This window comes from Mustela putorius, unplaced genomic scaffold, assembly GCF_011764305.1.
Source record: "Mustela putorius furo isolate JIRA1106 unplaced genomic scaffold, ASM1176430v1.1 tig00003845_pilon_pilon_pilon, whole genome shotgun sequence".
NCBI lineage: Eukaryota > Metazoa > Chordata > Mammalia > Carnivora > Mustelidae > Mustela > Mustela putorius.
In genome coordinates this window covers 60,425,265-60,441,621 of record NW_025421998.1, presented here as the reverse complement: position 1 = coordinate 60,441,621, position 16,357 = coordinate 60,425,265, and the positions used below count along the sequence as shown (strand labels likewise).

The 16,357-nt window shown below is 49.9% G+C and overlaps 1 protein-coding gene across 4 annotated transcripts in view; it reads right to left on the bottom strand.

The window, feature by feature from the left end:
- Positions 1-1,023: 1,023 nt before the first annotated feature.
- The window catches only part of WIPF3 (WAS/WASL interacting protein family member 3), a 76,699-nt gene continuing 61,365 nt past the window's right edge, over positions 1,024-16,357 (bottom strand). For 3 of the 4 annotated variants that reach the window (XM_045062836.1, XM_045062834.1, XM_045062833.1), the window contains 4 exons: positions 14,427-15,194; positions 12,146-12,295; positions 11,073-11,174; positions 1,024-3,282 (listed from right to left, as the gene is read on the bottom strand). In XM_045062836.1, the coding sequence (XP_044918771.1) occupies positions 3,077-3,282; positions 11,073-11,174; positions 12,146-12,295; positions 14,427-15,194 (1,226 nt within the window). In that variant the 3' untranslated portion in view covers positions 1,024-3,076. Of the gene's footprint in view, positions 3,283-4,975; positions 5,053-11,072; positions 11,175-12,145; positions 12,296-14,426; positions 15,195-16,357 lie in introns of all 4 variants that reach the window. The other variant, XM_045062835.1, reaches the window with a different exon arrangement.

Genomic DNA, 16,357 nt, shown 5'->3' with positions numbered 1-16,357 from the left:
CCATATTTGTGTCCCTGTTTTACACATGAGGAAACTGAGGCACACGCTGGTTATGTAATTTACATCCCCAAACTTGTAAGAGGCCAAATAGATTATGTTTGACTCTAAGCCAGCTGACCTAGCAGGTGAACGTCATCTCCCCTACACCACATACCAAAGAGGCCACCTGAAAATACTAGAATGGTGACTGAGGATACTGCCCTATACAGATGTTTTGAGGGGTTCGCTAAGTTGGGGCAGGTGCTCAGTGCACTTTAGATCAAAAGCTGTTCCATTTTAACACAAATTAGAGGCATTCTATAAGCAATACTCTGCCCATTTTCTATGAATAAAACAATACAGTGTTACCTATTTTTTTTAAGAAAATGCATTTCAGACATATTTTCCCTTGGATTTCCCTCAATACCCATCAGTTTAGTTTAGCTACAAAAACCAGGAACATATTATTATTAAATATTTATTTATTTGGCAAAGTAAGAGAGCAGGAGCAGGGGGAAGAGAGGGAGAAGGTGAAGCAGACTCCCCGCTGAGCAGAGAGCCTGGATGTGGGGCTTGATCCCAGGGCCCTGGGATCATGACCTGAGTGGAAGGCAGATGCCTAACCATCTGAGCCACTCAGGGGCCTCAAAACTAGGAAAACATTATACAGGTTAGTTAGAAATGTCAGCTCAGAAAAGAAAGGCCTCGTTTCAAACACAGTGTGTCACAGCTGGCATTGGGCTCTGTGTGAGTACCTTTCATGTCCCATCCTTTTTTTTTTTTTAAAGATTTTATTTTATTTGACACAGGGAGGGGGGCAGAGGGAGAAGCAGACTCCCCACTGAGCAGGGAGACTGATGTGGGGCTCCATCCCATGACCCTGGGATCAATCATGACCCGAGCCGAAAGCAGACGCTTAACCGAGTCACCCAGGCACCCCCGTGTCCCATCCTTCTTAGAAGCCCTTCTAACCCTGAAAAATGGTTGGCTTAGGTCAGTTCTCGTGACCCTCGATGGGTTTTAACGAGGACACGGGCAGAAGCATTTCCACTTATTAAAGTTTATTGGATACAAAGAAATGAGTCTGCAGAGGGCACATCAATAAATATAAAATACATATGAAACACGGGGGAGCCACAGACGACGGGGTCAGTGAGAACACTGGAGAGTGGCAAGAGCTCTGGAACTCGTTGGCTCTGCGTGAGTTTATGGTCAAGGGGCTTGAGGTCTGTCCTGCCAGCGGACGCGCTGAATTCAGTGACGGGTCTCGAGGAGAGATAGGAGGCCAGATTCCTGAGATGTCTCCCTAGCTGCAGTTTCTGGTTTCTGCCCCTCCCTCCCCTCTGTCCTTGATAGGTTTTGTTTTTAACTTCTATCCCAGGGGTGTGGAACGTGAATGCATAAACACCTCATGGGGCAGCCAGTCTCCACGGAAGGTGGACTTGCCTTTGTCTTGGGCTTTCTTCATCATGATAATTAAAACCCTTGTAATTATTTTCCTACAGCTGGGAGGGAGATGGAGCGGGTCCCGTTATAATAAAGAAATCCCGACCTTTTGGAAACCTTCCAGAACCAATAAAACCAATCAGCTATGCCCAGAGCTGCTGACCTGCAAAAAGCTGCTTTTCCAATTGGGTTAGCAGTGATAATTTGGCATGACTGATTCCCCAGAGAAGGGCACTTGACCTTGCTCAGCGGCTCCTCTCTGGAATGAGAAAGCACAACAATGTAGGATGCCATCTTAGTCTTTAGACAACAGCAAAGTGTACGCAGTCACGTTTGCCCAAACCCTCCTACCCGGCTACCTGTTCTGGATGGTTTGGTCTGGGCACGGTGTCCTTCAGGTCTGAGCACATGAGTGGGTTGTTCCAAAGGACACTTGTTTTTCCACCGCTCTTTCCGCACCCGCCCCCCCTTTTCCTTTAATCTGCACCTATTTTGAGCACAGACCTGGGGTCAGTCTGTTTCATTCTATTTTATCTCCTTCCCTTCTTACAGCTTCCTCCAAGGACGGGGGGCATCTGGGGTTAGGTGCAAGCAAACACACACTTCCACTTCCTTGCCAGCTCCAGAAAAAGGGTGTGAGAACAGCAGCCAGAGCCGTTCCCGACCAGTTCCCTATTCCGGGGTGGCCGGCCTTGGGCACTTCTCCCCGACAGAGAAGTGCGCCCCCCACAGGGCAGGGGGAGCTCTCAGACCCGTCAGGCCCTCTTTAGTTTGGAAGGGAGCTGCGTTTGCCGGGCGGGGGCTGCCAGGCTTCCTAAGCACAGGAGTGAGGCACCAGGTCAGTGAGGCAGATACTTGGCCAAGAGGCTTCTGTCTACACGTCCTCATGTCCTAGTTTCCGTGAAAATCCCACTCTTGGGGAGAACAAACAAACAACCATCTCTGAGATAGAATATGCAATTGACTATAGTAATGAGTTCTATAGGTTTCTAACTTGCGGAAAAAAAAAATACCTAAGTCTCATGAATCTCGCCTTACCCTAGAAGCCAGGAAGGAGTTGGGAACTTAGGCGGACATGAGGAAAGCCAGGGGCACGTGGGAACCGGGGGCACTGTCAACAGGAAGGGCGTTGGCTACTTGTAGGAGCTTTCTGTTACAAAAGGGCCCTGTGCTTGGCATCGGAGGGGCCAAGCCCACTCTTGCCTTTCTTTTGGGTCATATTTACATGAGGCAGAAAAAAAAAAATCCCTGTACTACAAAACGGAAGCGAGACATGGCATCTCGTTCCCCGGAGGCTGTGTGGCCTTATCTGGGCGTGGGGACACACTGCTCTCTCTGAGCTGCAGCGTTTATAAGGCATTACTGGGTTTGATTTTGCAGTGTGTGTGTGAGGAGAATATAGAATCATGCCGATAAGAAGCTGCTGTGGGGACTATGACTTTGGGACTACTTGCAAACGAGGAAATCTTCTAAAGATGGTTCAGAATCTAGGAAGGGCCAGCCCACACGCATTATTTACAGTCATGGAATGGACACCACGGGGCGGGGACAGGGTGCTATCGGTGTGATGGATGAATGCCAAGATGCATCCTTGGAAAATGGAGAAACATAATACGGGTGTGGTTTTTTAAAATTATGCAAATAAGAGCTGTCATACTGATTTAAAGCCTGTGCAAACCACGTATTTACAATAAATAAATGCTCCACTCAGAGCTTGCATGTTAAATGAATTGCAACTTAAGTATGGCGAGGCCAGACACGTTCTCCTGGGGAAGCCCATCTGGCGATGTGGACCCCCAGGCGGCTCACAGGACATTGGCTTCCTCTGTCTTCTCACCGGAGTGTCTTTAGTGATAACTGTGGAAAGACAGGAACATTACCAGGGGGATCTGGAAGACTACACACACACACACACACACACACACACACACACACCCCTGTGTGGCTGGGCACCACAGCCTTCCTGCATTCATATGAGGCTGCCAGGGTCTAAGGGTCCCGTCAGATGCAAGGGGCTGATTTTGACCCAGGGGTTTTGGGTGGGAAAGGGATGAAATGGGACAAAGAGTTGATGGCGTCTCAAGACGTACCGCCATCTTGGAAATAGACATAAGACCAAACACCAGCATGTGACAGAAACTCAAGAAAAACTAAGAACTTGCTGGAGATCCCAAGACAAGGCAAAGGTAAAGACAAAGGGCCCCAGGCCTTCAGATTTCCAGCCCAGGACTCCCACCCATGCACAGATCACTTGGGTCTCTCTGTCGTAGAAGAAGAGTGCCCCCTGGGGGGCAGTTTATCATGTCTAGAACCCTGTGAGCTTTCTGGGCGACTGCTTTTTGTCTCGCTGACGTGACTACTACCTCCCAGAGCGGATGCCTGTTAATTCTGTATATAGTCTCCCTGTTTTCTTTTGCCCTGTGCTTATCTATTTCTCCCTTAACTGCAATCAGACGGCCGTTTTGAGCCTTTGATCGTCTGCATGATTATCACAGTTCTTAGCTCAGCTGTGGTTAGAAAAGGTGGTGCTCGTCCTCCTGCAAGGAACTCATCCCCATGTCCAGGGCCTTGTTCCCTTCTCACATCCCTTGCTGTGCTGTTCCAGGGGGCTGCAGGAGGACCCAGCTGAATGGCAGGCCACCCCCTTTGCCACATAGAACTCTGAAACAGGAGGAGGCCAGGGTACAACTAAGGGCCTTTATTTATTTTTTAAAAAGATTTTATTTATTTATTTGACAGAGATCACAAGTAGACAGAGAGGCAGGCAGAGAGAGGAGGAAGCAGGCTTCCCTGCCAAGCAGAGAGCCCAATGCAGGGCTCGGTCCCAGGACTCTGGGATCATGACCTGAGTGGAAGGCAGAGGCTTTAACCCACTGAGCCACCCAGGCGCCCCAACTAAGGGCCTTTAAAGATGAGATCCTGTCGTGAGCAGATGTCATCTCGGCCTGGGGTTAGGAGACCGTCTGTCCAAGCTGCCTTGTGTGAGAAGGAGGACATTTTTTCCAAGACTGTCTTATCCCACAAGAACCCGTCTGGTTCCCCTCCCAGCTTCCTCTAGCCACCAGGACTTGAATCGTGACTACATTTGGCCAAAGGAAATGATCGCGTTGATGGGAGAAAAACCCCCACGGGGGCCGTGAGATACCCTGTATTCCATAGACAAGACAGAACCCTGACTCATGCTTGGTGCACATTGCAGAGTAGTATCTGATCCGGCCTCCCCAGCCACTGTGACCAGGGAAGAGGGAGCGGCGAGGGAGTGGGGTGACCCCTAAAGTAGGGCTCCAAAGGGCTTCTGGGTGGCCAGCCTTGCTTCTGGAGGTGGGGGGCTTCCCCAGAAGCCTCTTCAGAGTTTTCCCTCTTCAGAGTTTGAAACTGTACGCATTTCACTCTAGCTGGAAACAAAGGTACACCAAAGGGCTTTCCCCAAGGACAAAAGAATCTGAGCAAAGTATGTAAAGCTTTAGGGACAAAGCACACTCTCTCAGCATTTCTGGGCTCCCTGAGGAGAACTCCTGCTGTTACGTTCAGAGACCTGAGGAGGTGTTACCTGAGAATTTCTGCCTTTGATGTCATCTGAGCTCTGCCCTGTGGCCTCTGTGGGCAGCCAGGGACCAGGCGTGCGGCCTGAAAGAAACAGGAAGGATCTCAGCTGTCTATTGGCCCAGGAACCACTGCGTGCTTCGCTGAGAAACTCAGACTCTGCTGGCGCTCAGAGCAACAGCAGAGGGACGGAGGGTACCAGGAGCCGGTCAGCCTGAAACCTCCAGGCTCCTCCCCGCCCTAGGCTGAGTGTTTCCACCCACTGCTTCCATGGCCCAGCCTGGATGCAAAAGCATCTCATCCAGTCTGCTGGAAGGGGAACAGGTTGTCGCCTACATGCACGTGACAGCTTCTTAGCTCAGAACAAGCCACCATGTCCAGAATCGCTCATTTGGCCAGTACGCACTGTGTGCCAAGCACCGTGCTAGGGTTGGTTAAAAAAGGGAATAAAAGGTAATTATATGCTGAATAAATCATGCTTTCTTCTAGGAGCTTGGATTTTTTCTTGAGCTCATTCTCTAAAATGTATTTTGCTTAAATGTCACACAAGTTACATATAAATATATTCTCATAATGAAGGGGTCAAAGAATATAGAGGGAGACAATAGGGAATAAAACACCCGAGCAACCCCAAATGCCTCTTCTTTGCCTAATCCCTGTTTCTATCCCAGAGTCCCCACTACTCGAAGCTTGCTGTTTATCCCTCAGAGCAGCCTGAGTGACCCCAGCTGTGGCCTCCCGGCACACGGATGCCCCTCTGCCCCGGTGCTGAGCACAGCAGCCAGATACGAAAGCCTTCTCTGAACTGCGAGGCTTAGAGAAGAAAGTCTGTGCCAGGACTGAAGGCGCAGAGGCCTGAGGGCCAAGCTGGCTTCCAGGTTTATTTTTTCTCATTTGTCAACCAAGCCAGTCTGTGCCTTTATCCAGGCCCAGAGATACTCCATATCAGAGAAAAAGAAATCCATTCTGCAGCCGACCAGCGGGAGGACAGACACTGCAGAACCTGGAGAAGGACCGGAGAGGATTCCCAGATGTGGCTGGCCGCTCGAGCCAGGTCGGAGAGCCAGCCTTGCAGCGCGATGCCTGGCCTAGGGAGGTGGGTTAGAACAGACTGGACTCCTAGGAGAAGCAGATCTGACCGGCAGCTCTGGGCCAGCACGGTCTCTCCAAGCTAAGGGCTACGTGGCACCGGGTGGAGAGGAAGCAAGCTGGGGTGCACAGAGCACTGGACACGGAGCAGAGAACTTTAGCCCGAGCCCCAGCTTTTTTTGAATCTAAATTCAATTAACAAATATACAGTACATCATTAGCATCTGACAGATTGTCCAATAATTCATCAGTTGCATATAACTGCGAGTGCCCAGTGCTCATCACATCCCATGCCCTCCTTAATGCCCATCACGCTGTTGCTCCACCACCCCCCAACGTCCCCTTCTGCAGCCCTTGGTTTGTTTCCCAGAGTCCAGAGTCTCTCATGGTTTATCTTCCTCTCTGATTTCTTCCCATACAGTTTTCCCTCCCTTCCCTTATGATCTACACTATTCCTTGTATTTCACATATGAGGGAAACCATATGATAATGGTCTTTCTCTGATTGACTTACTTCACTTAGTATAACACCCACCCGAGCTCCAGCTTCGCCACCAGCTGTGACCAGGGGCGGCCATCCTATTTCTGCCCCGGTTGCTTCAGCTGTATATGAAAGAACTGGGCGGGTGGGGACAACCTCAAAGAGCCCTTCCGTTCTAACCCTGGGGGCCTCTCACAGTCTCTAACCAAAGGAAATGACAGGTTTCACTGCAAATGATAATTCTAGCATCTGCCAGACCTAGATGTTAGAAGGTGCATATCTGGCCTTTCCTCTCCTCCCCGACTGTCATGTCTTAGTTGAGGCTGGTATGAGCCTTGCTCACCACTCCTTCCAGACCACATCCCGCTTGTACAGAACTCAGCGGGGTCACCCCGTGTACCAGAGGGCCACGTTTCTCCTCCACAAGTACTCAGACCAGGCGCTGGCCAGAGTCTCCCTCCTAATAATTTGGAAATTTTAGAATTTTAAAATTAGTTTTAATGATTATTAAAAGTAATATGTATTTGTTACAGAAAACTTGGACAAAATCGTGAAGCCTAAGGAAAATTAAAATCACCCATTCTTCTATCATTGAGCTCACTTCAATGGATGAGCTTCTAGCCTCTTTTCTATTTGGTCAACGTCTCTCCCTTTCCCTTTCCATATAGATTTGCAAAGTCATTTCCTTGTTTAAATTAAATTTCAGTTCTATTTTATGTACTTTTAGTGTGCTGGGTGTTTTGCTTTTACTTCTCAAAGTTGTGTTTGCATTTTCTCATGTCACTGAATATTCAACAACACTCCTTGGGATGCATGGGATTCTATCCTGTGGCTCTCAATGTATTTAACCCCATTGTTGGAGATCTGTGCTGTTTTCCAGTTTTTTTATTCTGTAAATGGTTTTGCAATGTATGTATGTTTGGAGAGTCTCATCAATTTTCTTTTTAGAGAGAGAGCACATGCTTGTGCATGAGCTGGGGGGTGGGCAGAGGGAGAGGGAGAGAAGCAATCCCAAGCAGGCTGAGTGCAAATCTCAGATCAAAGATCCTGACTTGAACCAAAACCAAAAGCCAGACACTCAACTGACTGAGCCACCCAGGCACCCCGACTTTCTTGTCTATTAATTCAACAAATATTTATCAAGTGTCTGTGTGTCTGGCCCCATTCTGGGAGCTGGCGATAGACCCCAGTGCATAAAAATTGATTTCATCCCTTCCCTTCTGGGTCTTACCTGGTACTGGGGGAAACACACAGGACACAGGTGAATATATAATATGTCAGGAAGTGATAAATGCTTTGAGGAAAGTGAGAAAGCAGAGTGTAGAGAACAGAAGTCATGTGGCAGGAAGGGCTGCTACTCAATAAAGACTGGTCAGAGTAGAACTTTCCGATAAAATGCCATCAGACCAAAGACCCACAGGACACAGCGAGTGAGTCTAATGGACATCTGGGGAAAGTGTCCCACAGAAGGAACAGCAAGTGCAAAGAGCCCAGAGCCCAGAGGTGGGAGTGTGTTCGGAATGTTTTACAAGGTGTAGGTGGTCTGTGCTGTTGGGGCAAAAGGAGGTTTTGTAGGGAGTGGGGCTGGGTGTGTGGGCACTTCAGGTGGGTCTTAGGAGCCATGGGGTTGGATTTCTAATTGACATCCCCTTTCGTCGTCAAAGAATATTCCATCGCATAGCTGTACCTTTTGTTTATCCATTCATCAGTGGATGGACACTGGATGTTTCTACCTTCTGGCTATTGCCAAGAGTGCTGCTGGGAATATCTGTGCGTGAACTCTTGTTTGAACCCCGTTTTCAATCCTTCTGGGTGTATACCCAGGAGCGGAATTGCTGGATCCTATGGTAATTCTACAATTGACTTACTGAGGAATATAACACATTTTTAAAACAACTAAAAAATTAGGTAAAATCATCCTATCAAAGAAAGAAAACCACTAATATGGGCAGGGTGGAGACAGTGAAGAGGACAAGTGGAAAAGCCATGCACGAGGGTGTTTGTGTGCTGTGTGCGGGTGTCAGGAGCAGAGAGAGAAAGTGAGCAAGCGGTTGGAGTTGAAGCCAGAGCTGCTACGAGACAGCAGGAGAACACACTCATCCCACAGAACCAACACCGTCTCCCAGATCACGAACTCCAGTCTCGGGGAACCAGGTCAGTGGGGAGCAGGAGGAAAACTGTGCGAAGAAATGGAATCAGACAGGCATGAACTGTATCAGATTCATACTAATAGAATTACCAAGGTTCTACCCTACGGTTCACAGGGAGGGCAGGAACATGCCAGTGTAATGGTGCTCGGAAGCCAAAGGAGGATTTCCAGTCGGCCAATGCTGCATTATTCTAAAGCTGTATTTTATTTCTGAAATCGCAAATACTCTTCCTGGTCTGTAGGATGTCAGTTCACTTAGCAGGTTTTCTTTTTCTTTACGTTTCTTTAAACTGCATTTTCCTGAGCATCCAGTTATTTTTGTGTGTATATAGCCCTAATGTGGCCATTTCTCTGTGATGAGAGGAAGTACAGATGGTCAGCTGCGCCCTCCTGGTGAGCTGTACGAGGCACAGCCTTGTTTCCATTCCCAGGGAAGGGACCAGGCACCATGGGCTCAAAAAGCAGCAAACTATTGAATTTACCGCATCTGAAGGTTGAAGGACTGCCAAGCACAGTACTGAGAAAGAAGTGAGATTTTGGAGAATCTGCTTTTCTGGAATGGTTTAGTGCCAAGATTAGCAAAATAGGGCAAGCAGACCAAATCTAGAAGGCTCCTGTTTTTTGGTTTTTGTTTTTTTAAAAGATTTTATTTATTTATTTGACAGACAGAGATCACGAGTAGGCAGAGAGGCAGGCAGAGAGGGGGGGGAAGCAGGCTCCCTGCTGAGCAGAGAGCCCGATGGAGCTCAATCCCAGGACTCTGGGATCATGACCTGAGCTGGAGGCAGAGGCTGTAACCCACTGAGCCACCCAGGTACCCTGAAGCACCTGTTTTTTGTAAATAAAGTTTTACTGGAAGACAGCCATGCCCATTCATTTTTGTATCATCAATGGCTCCTTTCTGGTCAAAACAGCGCAACCAAATAGTTGTGACTGAGACCAAATGGCCCACAGAGCTTCAAATTATGTCGTTTCTGGCCTCTGGTTTAGGGTCATGGTCAGTAACCAAAAAGCCTCCAGGGGCCAGTTGTCACATTCACTGTCTGGGTGTAGCAGAGAACGGTGGGATTTGTGGCATGAACATGGCCAGTTAACAAACACCTGCTTGGGGAAAGGAATGAGCCTTGCAGGAGTGTGACCATATGGAGTCTGTCTCTGGCCCTCCGTCTCATGCTGCTCCTCTCTCCTTCCTCTCTGTCTCTTAGTTCACAGCAGCAGTGTTTGCACATTATTTTAAAAGCACACAAGGTCACTTCTCTCTAAGTGTACAATCCCAGCAGAAAAAGACCTGCCCAGGCTGATTTCAAGAGGATCTGTAAGCTGAGCAGGGAGCAGGTGCACGCTCCCTGATCTGCCTGCAGGGGGATGAACCCTGGAGGAGGGACGTCGCCAAAGTCTGGTTCATGGTCTTGGGCTATCCCAGGACCCAGACGATCTTCCATGCTAGTCCACAGTTGTCTGAGACCGGGGGCCTGACTCCCGTTGGAGCGTGGGAATCAGCTTTCCTTATTACTCCATGCTGTTGTCTCTGTCCGCTCTTGCCAGCCCCTGCCCAACTGCGTTGGCTCAGCACTGGACCAGAACTAATAGGCAGCTTCGCTGTGTGCTCAACACTTTCCACTTTGCTTTCCTTTGCTTCCTGTTTTCCTAAAGTAGTTGCTTCCCTGCCCTTTGGGGCCTGAGGGTTACGCCAGCCTCTGCCTCTTCCACTCTTAGGGGGGCTAAGGAGGTAAGCAGAGTGAAGGCCTCTACTTGGAGGCTGGCCACATGATGAAATATGGAGAAGTCAGGCTCTTATCAGCCTGAGACTTTCGTCCTTGGCTGGACACTGCGATCACCTGGCAGTTCTCAAAAATACTGCCACGTGGGTCCCCTCCTGCATTTTTGATTTAGTGGGTCTCGGTGCAGCCTGGCCTTTGGGATTTTTAAAAGCTCTGTAGGTCATTTTAATGTGTATTCAAGGTTGAGAACCACTGACCTAAGGACATTCTTCATTTCACAGTCTGCCAGAATTCTGAACACTCATTTAGAATGTTCTCTGGGTATTAATACGAAACTCCTGTCTCCCATTTTGCTGTTGTCTTGGGGTGGTTAGCAACTTTATCAAAAACTCTGGGAGGGGAGGGATAAGCGGTAAACCCAGGCACTCAAATCCAAAGCCAAACAATTCACTCTGGAGTTCTGTAGAAAACTCCTAAAGAATCACTGGGGCCAGGACAAGTAAGTGTTCAGATCCTTCCAGAAGCAGGAATAGCACTGTATTCTCCCAGTAGTACGGTGAAATCATAACATCATCCTTTAGGCAGCCTGTGGTCCATCAATGCATACTAAGCATTTAATTCTGGAGGGTCAGGGAAAACCAACAGGCTTCCCAAGTGGTACTTACTTCTGGGGATCTTGCTGGGGTAAATCTTCTGGCATGGTTTATATTCATCTGGAGGAGGAAAGTCTTCCATGGTATGGAACGTGAATTTAGATTCAAAGTCATCTGCACACGTGGAAAATAGAAAAATTACTCTGGTTATCATGATGAACTTGAAAATTTCCAGGAGCACACAAGTTTGCCTGCCCAGTTCAAGGGCTTTAGTGGTTGAGCCATTCCTCCTTAGGAATACTCATCTATCACCTCTCAATTTTTACTGCTTAGGGGAATCGGAAAAGTGAAATCAACAGACTCTCCCTATCATCCACCCCACCTTGCTTTGACCAATATCTTACGGAAACTTCTAAAGGGAGAAATCATGAGCTATCCAGGGTCCAGAATCAGAGGTGAGGAACGTGACAGCAACAAGGGACCCGCAGAGTGCCTGGGACCTGCAGCTACTCCTGAGCCCCTGGTGAAGGCTTTTTTTGGGAGGGGTGAGCAGATTAAAAGTCCTCAGCTTGGCTGGTGGGAAGGAGCATGGCTAATGTCCAGTGGGGGACCTGGAACTCCCCAAAGCAAACAGGATTTTCCCTGAGTTCCTGATTGTAAGAAGAGAGGAGACTTGTGGCCCTTTTATTAGTTGGGTCCCTGCTTTGTGACCTAGGCTTTGGGTCTGACCCTAGAGAACTTTCCTTCCTCTCTCCGTATTCTAGCCCTAACTGTCCCTCTGTCTGGTGGGTCTTCTACTCATCCCTTCACCTTTTCCAGACCCCTCCATTCCTTCTATTGTCATTCAATAGGCGTGGATTTCTCCACGGAGACAGACAAGACACACACATATACAGTCTGAATGTTGGTTTTCTTCTGTCTTTCTCATCGCAATCAGAAAGTTAGAGGATGAGTTCTGGAGCCTCCCAGAAAGCCTCAAGAGAAATCTTTAACACAACTTGCCGGCTGTTTTGCCCTGGAGGGAGCTCCCTGCTCTTGCGAAGCACACACCCTGACATGCTGGGCTGGCACACTCCCTCCAAGGGCCAAGGGAAACCACTCCCACACGGGCAGCCGGCGGCGCAGCACAAGGTGACCCCACTCACCGAGGATATGCAGGCTTCCGTTGCGCAGTTGACCTGCCGGCTGCTGTGCTGGGGTCCAGGCTGGGGCCTGTTGGCTTCTGCTTGAAAGCTCTGTGGTGGGTGATCTCGCAGGGGGTGCTGGGGGTGGATTTAGCTTCCCCCCGCTGGTCCCTTAGAGAAAAGATGCCAGTGTATTCAGTTACAGGACCGGGGACAGCAGATGCTATAACCCCCTGGGGGAGGTTATAATGTACTGAGGTCCCGGGATGTCACAGGATCTGGTGACTAAAAGGGCTGCCTCTGGGGCTAAGCTGCTTGGGACTGCATTCCAGCTCTCCTGCTGGAGTAATGACAACTCTTTGTGGCTCTGTGTCCTCATCTGTAAAACAGGGATCACAGTACACATGCCTCCTTGGGGATGCTGAGAGGGCTGAATGAGTGAAGTCAAGTGGCATGCAGCAGGTTCAGTAAATGTTAGCTGCTGTGACAAGAAGGACGATGACGGCCACCTTCAGGATCAGAAGGCACAGCCAAAGGAGGGGAACCACTGCAGAGTCCGAAGAAAGGGAAGGGCCATCTGTAGGTGAAGTGTATGTGTGTGTGGGGGGTGGAGGGTGAGACGAACAGGCTGTGGGCTGACTCCTGTCCCCAAGGTTCTGCTTGGGGGGGCGGGCGTTCCCTGCCTTGCACACCTTCTCTTCTCCCTGTAGTCAGCCTAAATCCACCCCACGTACCACAAAACTGCCACCATGACAACCTCCTTCTCTCTCCTCACCCGCCTGAATCTGAGGCACTGTCTTCTCCCCGCCCCATGAACACTTCAGAATCATGGGCAGCTCACCAGTGTGAACGCTGGCCCTTGTGGTGACCAGTCAGTTCAAAAGAGAATACCTCGGACCTTATCTCTGTGACCAACAGCCTCAAAAATATTCTTGCCCTTTGTACCAGGAATCCCTTTTGAGGCACCTGTCCATTCAAAATATCCAAAAGGTGGACGACAATTGCTACAAAAGTGTTTCCTCCAATATTAGTCACAATAACAAAAAAGAGAATCAACTAAATAGTAGAAATCTGGTAAATACTGATAATCAGTTTAATATACTTATGAACAAGCTTTAACTTGATGAGACTGCTTATAATGTAATGTTAAATTAAAACAGCATAGAATATTATATATTCAAAATTGTATTAATTTTGTAAATCTGTAGATACTTCCGGGGGGGGGGGAGGAAGGGACAAGTTGTCACCTGACTATGATAGCTTTTATTTCTGGGTGACATTACTGTCGGTGATTTCAATTTCTTTCTATTTGCTCTACAGGGAGCCCGTGCTATTTTTAATTTGAGCAAATACATTTAAGAAACCTTCTGCATGAAAAGATTTTCTTAAAGACTGAAGAATATATGTGCATGTGTGTGTGTTGGTGTGTGTGTGTGTGTGGATCGCTGTGTTTGTGGGCACGTGTGATGGGTGTGTATGTGGGTATACTTTCTATTCAAAAGGACACGAGGCCAATGAAGCCTCCTTGCCAGGTGGAAATCAGTTGTGGGCATGCATGCTCAATCCAAAATCCCCTCTACTAGGTATGTGAAGGAATTATTTTCAATATTTGGCTCAAAATATGGACCCTTAGTTTTCTCGAGTCAGCACGAGAACTGCCAAAAGGAAGACAGAATGTGAATCCAGTCTGCCGAGGGCCAGTGCCAACAGTGGCTAGGAGCCAGGCTGTAGAAACTCCGGCAAAAACGACACCAGACACCTGGTTCTGGAAACAGACCGCACCCACAGCCCCCTCAGGCTGGAAATTTGGGTCTATGAAGGGTGAGAGTAAGAAGAAATAACGCTTCTCTAGAGTTCAGTGTTGCCAGGCCCTGCTCCAACAATCACAAGAGGTGGGAACTATTGCTGGCCCCATTTTACAGATGAGGAGAAGGAAGCCCAGAGAGGCTAAGGGATTGCCCAGGGTCACACAGCTAGTAACTGCAAGGTGATCAAAGCCAGAGTGCCCGGCCTGGGTCTGTGTGATCTTGGACAAGCCTTTCAGCCTCGCTCCCCGTTGGTTTCCTGTCCCTAACATGAACACAACATAAAGTCCCATACAACAAGTATGACTGTGCTCCATGAGGGGCACTGATAGCTCAGTTCTAAAACAAATTCCAAGAGTTAAGACATCTCAAGGTTTCCCAAGTGGGTCTGCCTTAGGAGCAAGGCTCTAGCTGTGTCCCTAGCACCTTCTTAATCACTGGCGAGGGCTGAGTGGTCCTCTGCTACGGCCACCCTGGGCCCGAAGACTGGTGCTTACCTGGGCCTCGGCCGGGCCTCTTCTTCTGCAGGAATGGCTGCGATCCTGGAGGGGCTGGCGGTGTCGGCAAGGCCTGCGCACTGGACTTGGGGGGCTGGGCCTGGAAGCCGGGGGACTTGGGGGGCGGGAGGAGTGGAGCCTCACTGTTATTGTTAGCTCCTGGCAAAGGAGGAGCAGGCACAGACGACCTCGGGGTACAGGAGGCATAAAGAGGGGGTGGGGGTGGCGGAGGCGGTGGGGCGGGAGGCTCCCGAACATCTTGGGTGGGGCTGGCAGCATCTGCACTGAGCCCCGGATACCCACAAGGGGGGAGGAGAGGGAGTGGGGGTGGGATGGGCGGCAGGTTCAAGGGGGCTAGCTGAGGCTTCAAGGCCTTGTCACTGAGAACAGAGGTCAGCGGGGGTTGGGGTGGGGTCGGAGGGAGGGGTGGGGGTGGGGGCGGAGGAGGAGGGGGAGGTGCAGAGGGGAGAGGGGGAGCAACCCCTGGGGTGTTCCCTTTGGTGGGCGGGCCAGGCGGGGACACCAGTGGAGCTTTGGTGGGGGAGGAAGGGGGCAGGGGTGGGGGTAGGGGTGGAGGAGGTGGGGGTAGGGTGGGAGGCGGTGGGGCAGGCATGCTGGGGCGAGGAGGGACTGTCCTGGAGGTGCCATGAGCCTCCGAGGCATTGCCTAGCCTGGGAGATGCAGGGGGGTTAAGTGGGCCACCAAGAGCTTTCGTGGGCAGCCGGGGAGAAGGTGCTCGGGAGCCAGGGGCCTGCCCTATCTTGCCACCTGGAAGGAAAACAAGTTTTGAGTCAGCTCAGAGACAGAGGAAGGAGAAACCCAAGTTTGTAGGCAGTGAAGACAGACACACACCATCCAGCATGATGTCCGTGAACTGCGTGGTGGTTGTTGTCATCCTGCAGGGTCAACCGGAAGCCTCAGGGGCAGCACCTGCCACAGCCCAGCTCAGGCCACCAGGCTGTGGTGCAGGACCAGCTTTCCTGTTCCATCCCACCTCTGCCCTCACCTGCCAAGGGCCCAGGAGTCTCCCAACCCAGAGCACAGGACTGTTCTGGCCTCCTTCGGCCTTCCTCATTACAACACCACCCTCACACTCATTCACCACTACCCACTAGTCAGTGCAGTTGGGGACCCAGTCCTACATCCTAGTTTGGACCTTCAGGTGTACCAACAAGAGGTTCCTTGCTAGGGAGGCTTTCCTCATGTCCAGCATGGTGTGAGCATTTGTTTTTTGCAGCAAGATCAGAAGATGAATCATTCCTTGAATGTATAAGGTCACTCAGAAGACAGTGGGAACTGACTTGGGGATCCAGATCCAATGACCTTGAACCTCCCAGTTCCATGGCCTCTGGAAGTTGCAAAAGACATGCCCATTTGCAACAGGCTCTCTGTCTCCTGGTCTCCTGGGTCTCCTCAACTCACAGATCCACAAACCCCAACTTGAAAAATAGGGCTCTTGGGAACTCACAATGGCACACTCCTCACAGCGATGTGTGTTTGGTGTGCTTCAGGGAAAGCTGGGCAGAGGTGCACCCTAGGAGGGCCTTGCCACTCTTTGCACAAAGCCCTTGCACCGTACTGCACTCTTTCCCCCACATCCATCTCTCGCCGTGGAGAAGGATGTTCCCTTCTTCGTTTACTAAAGCATGGAAGGTCTGCGATCCCTGCTTAAATGTGTCTTTAGAGCATCACCATCTGCTCAGGAGGCACGCTAAAATACTCCTTCCAAACAGATACCCTGCTCTCCCGTATGGAATTCCGGGGAATCCGTCTTTTCTTATCCTTGCACCCTTGTATTTTATTACCCTGATGAAAACATGTGCAGAACACGTGAAAAGATGGTTGCTTCTCCCACCTACAGCTTCCTGGGTGTTGCAGAATAAAAACCATGAATTTCAAATCAGGTTAGAAACCCCAGCGTCTGGTGGCAG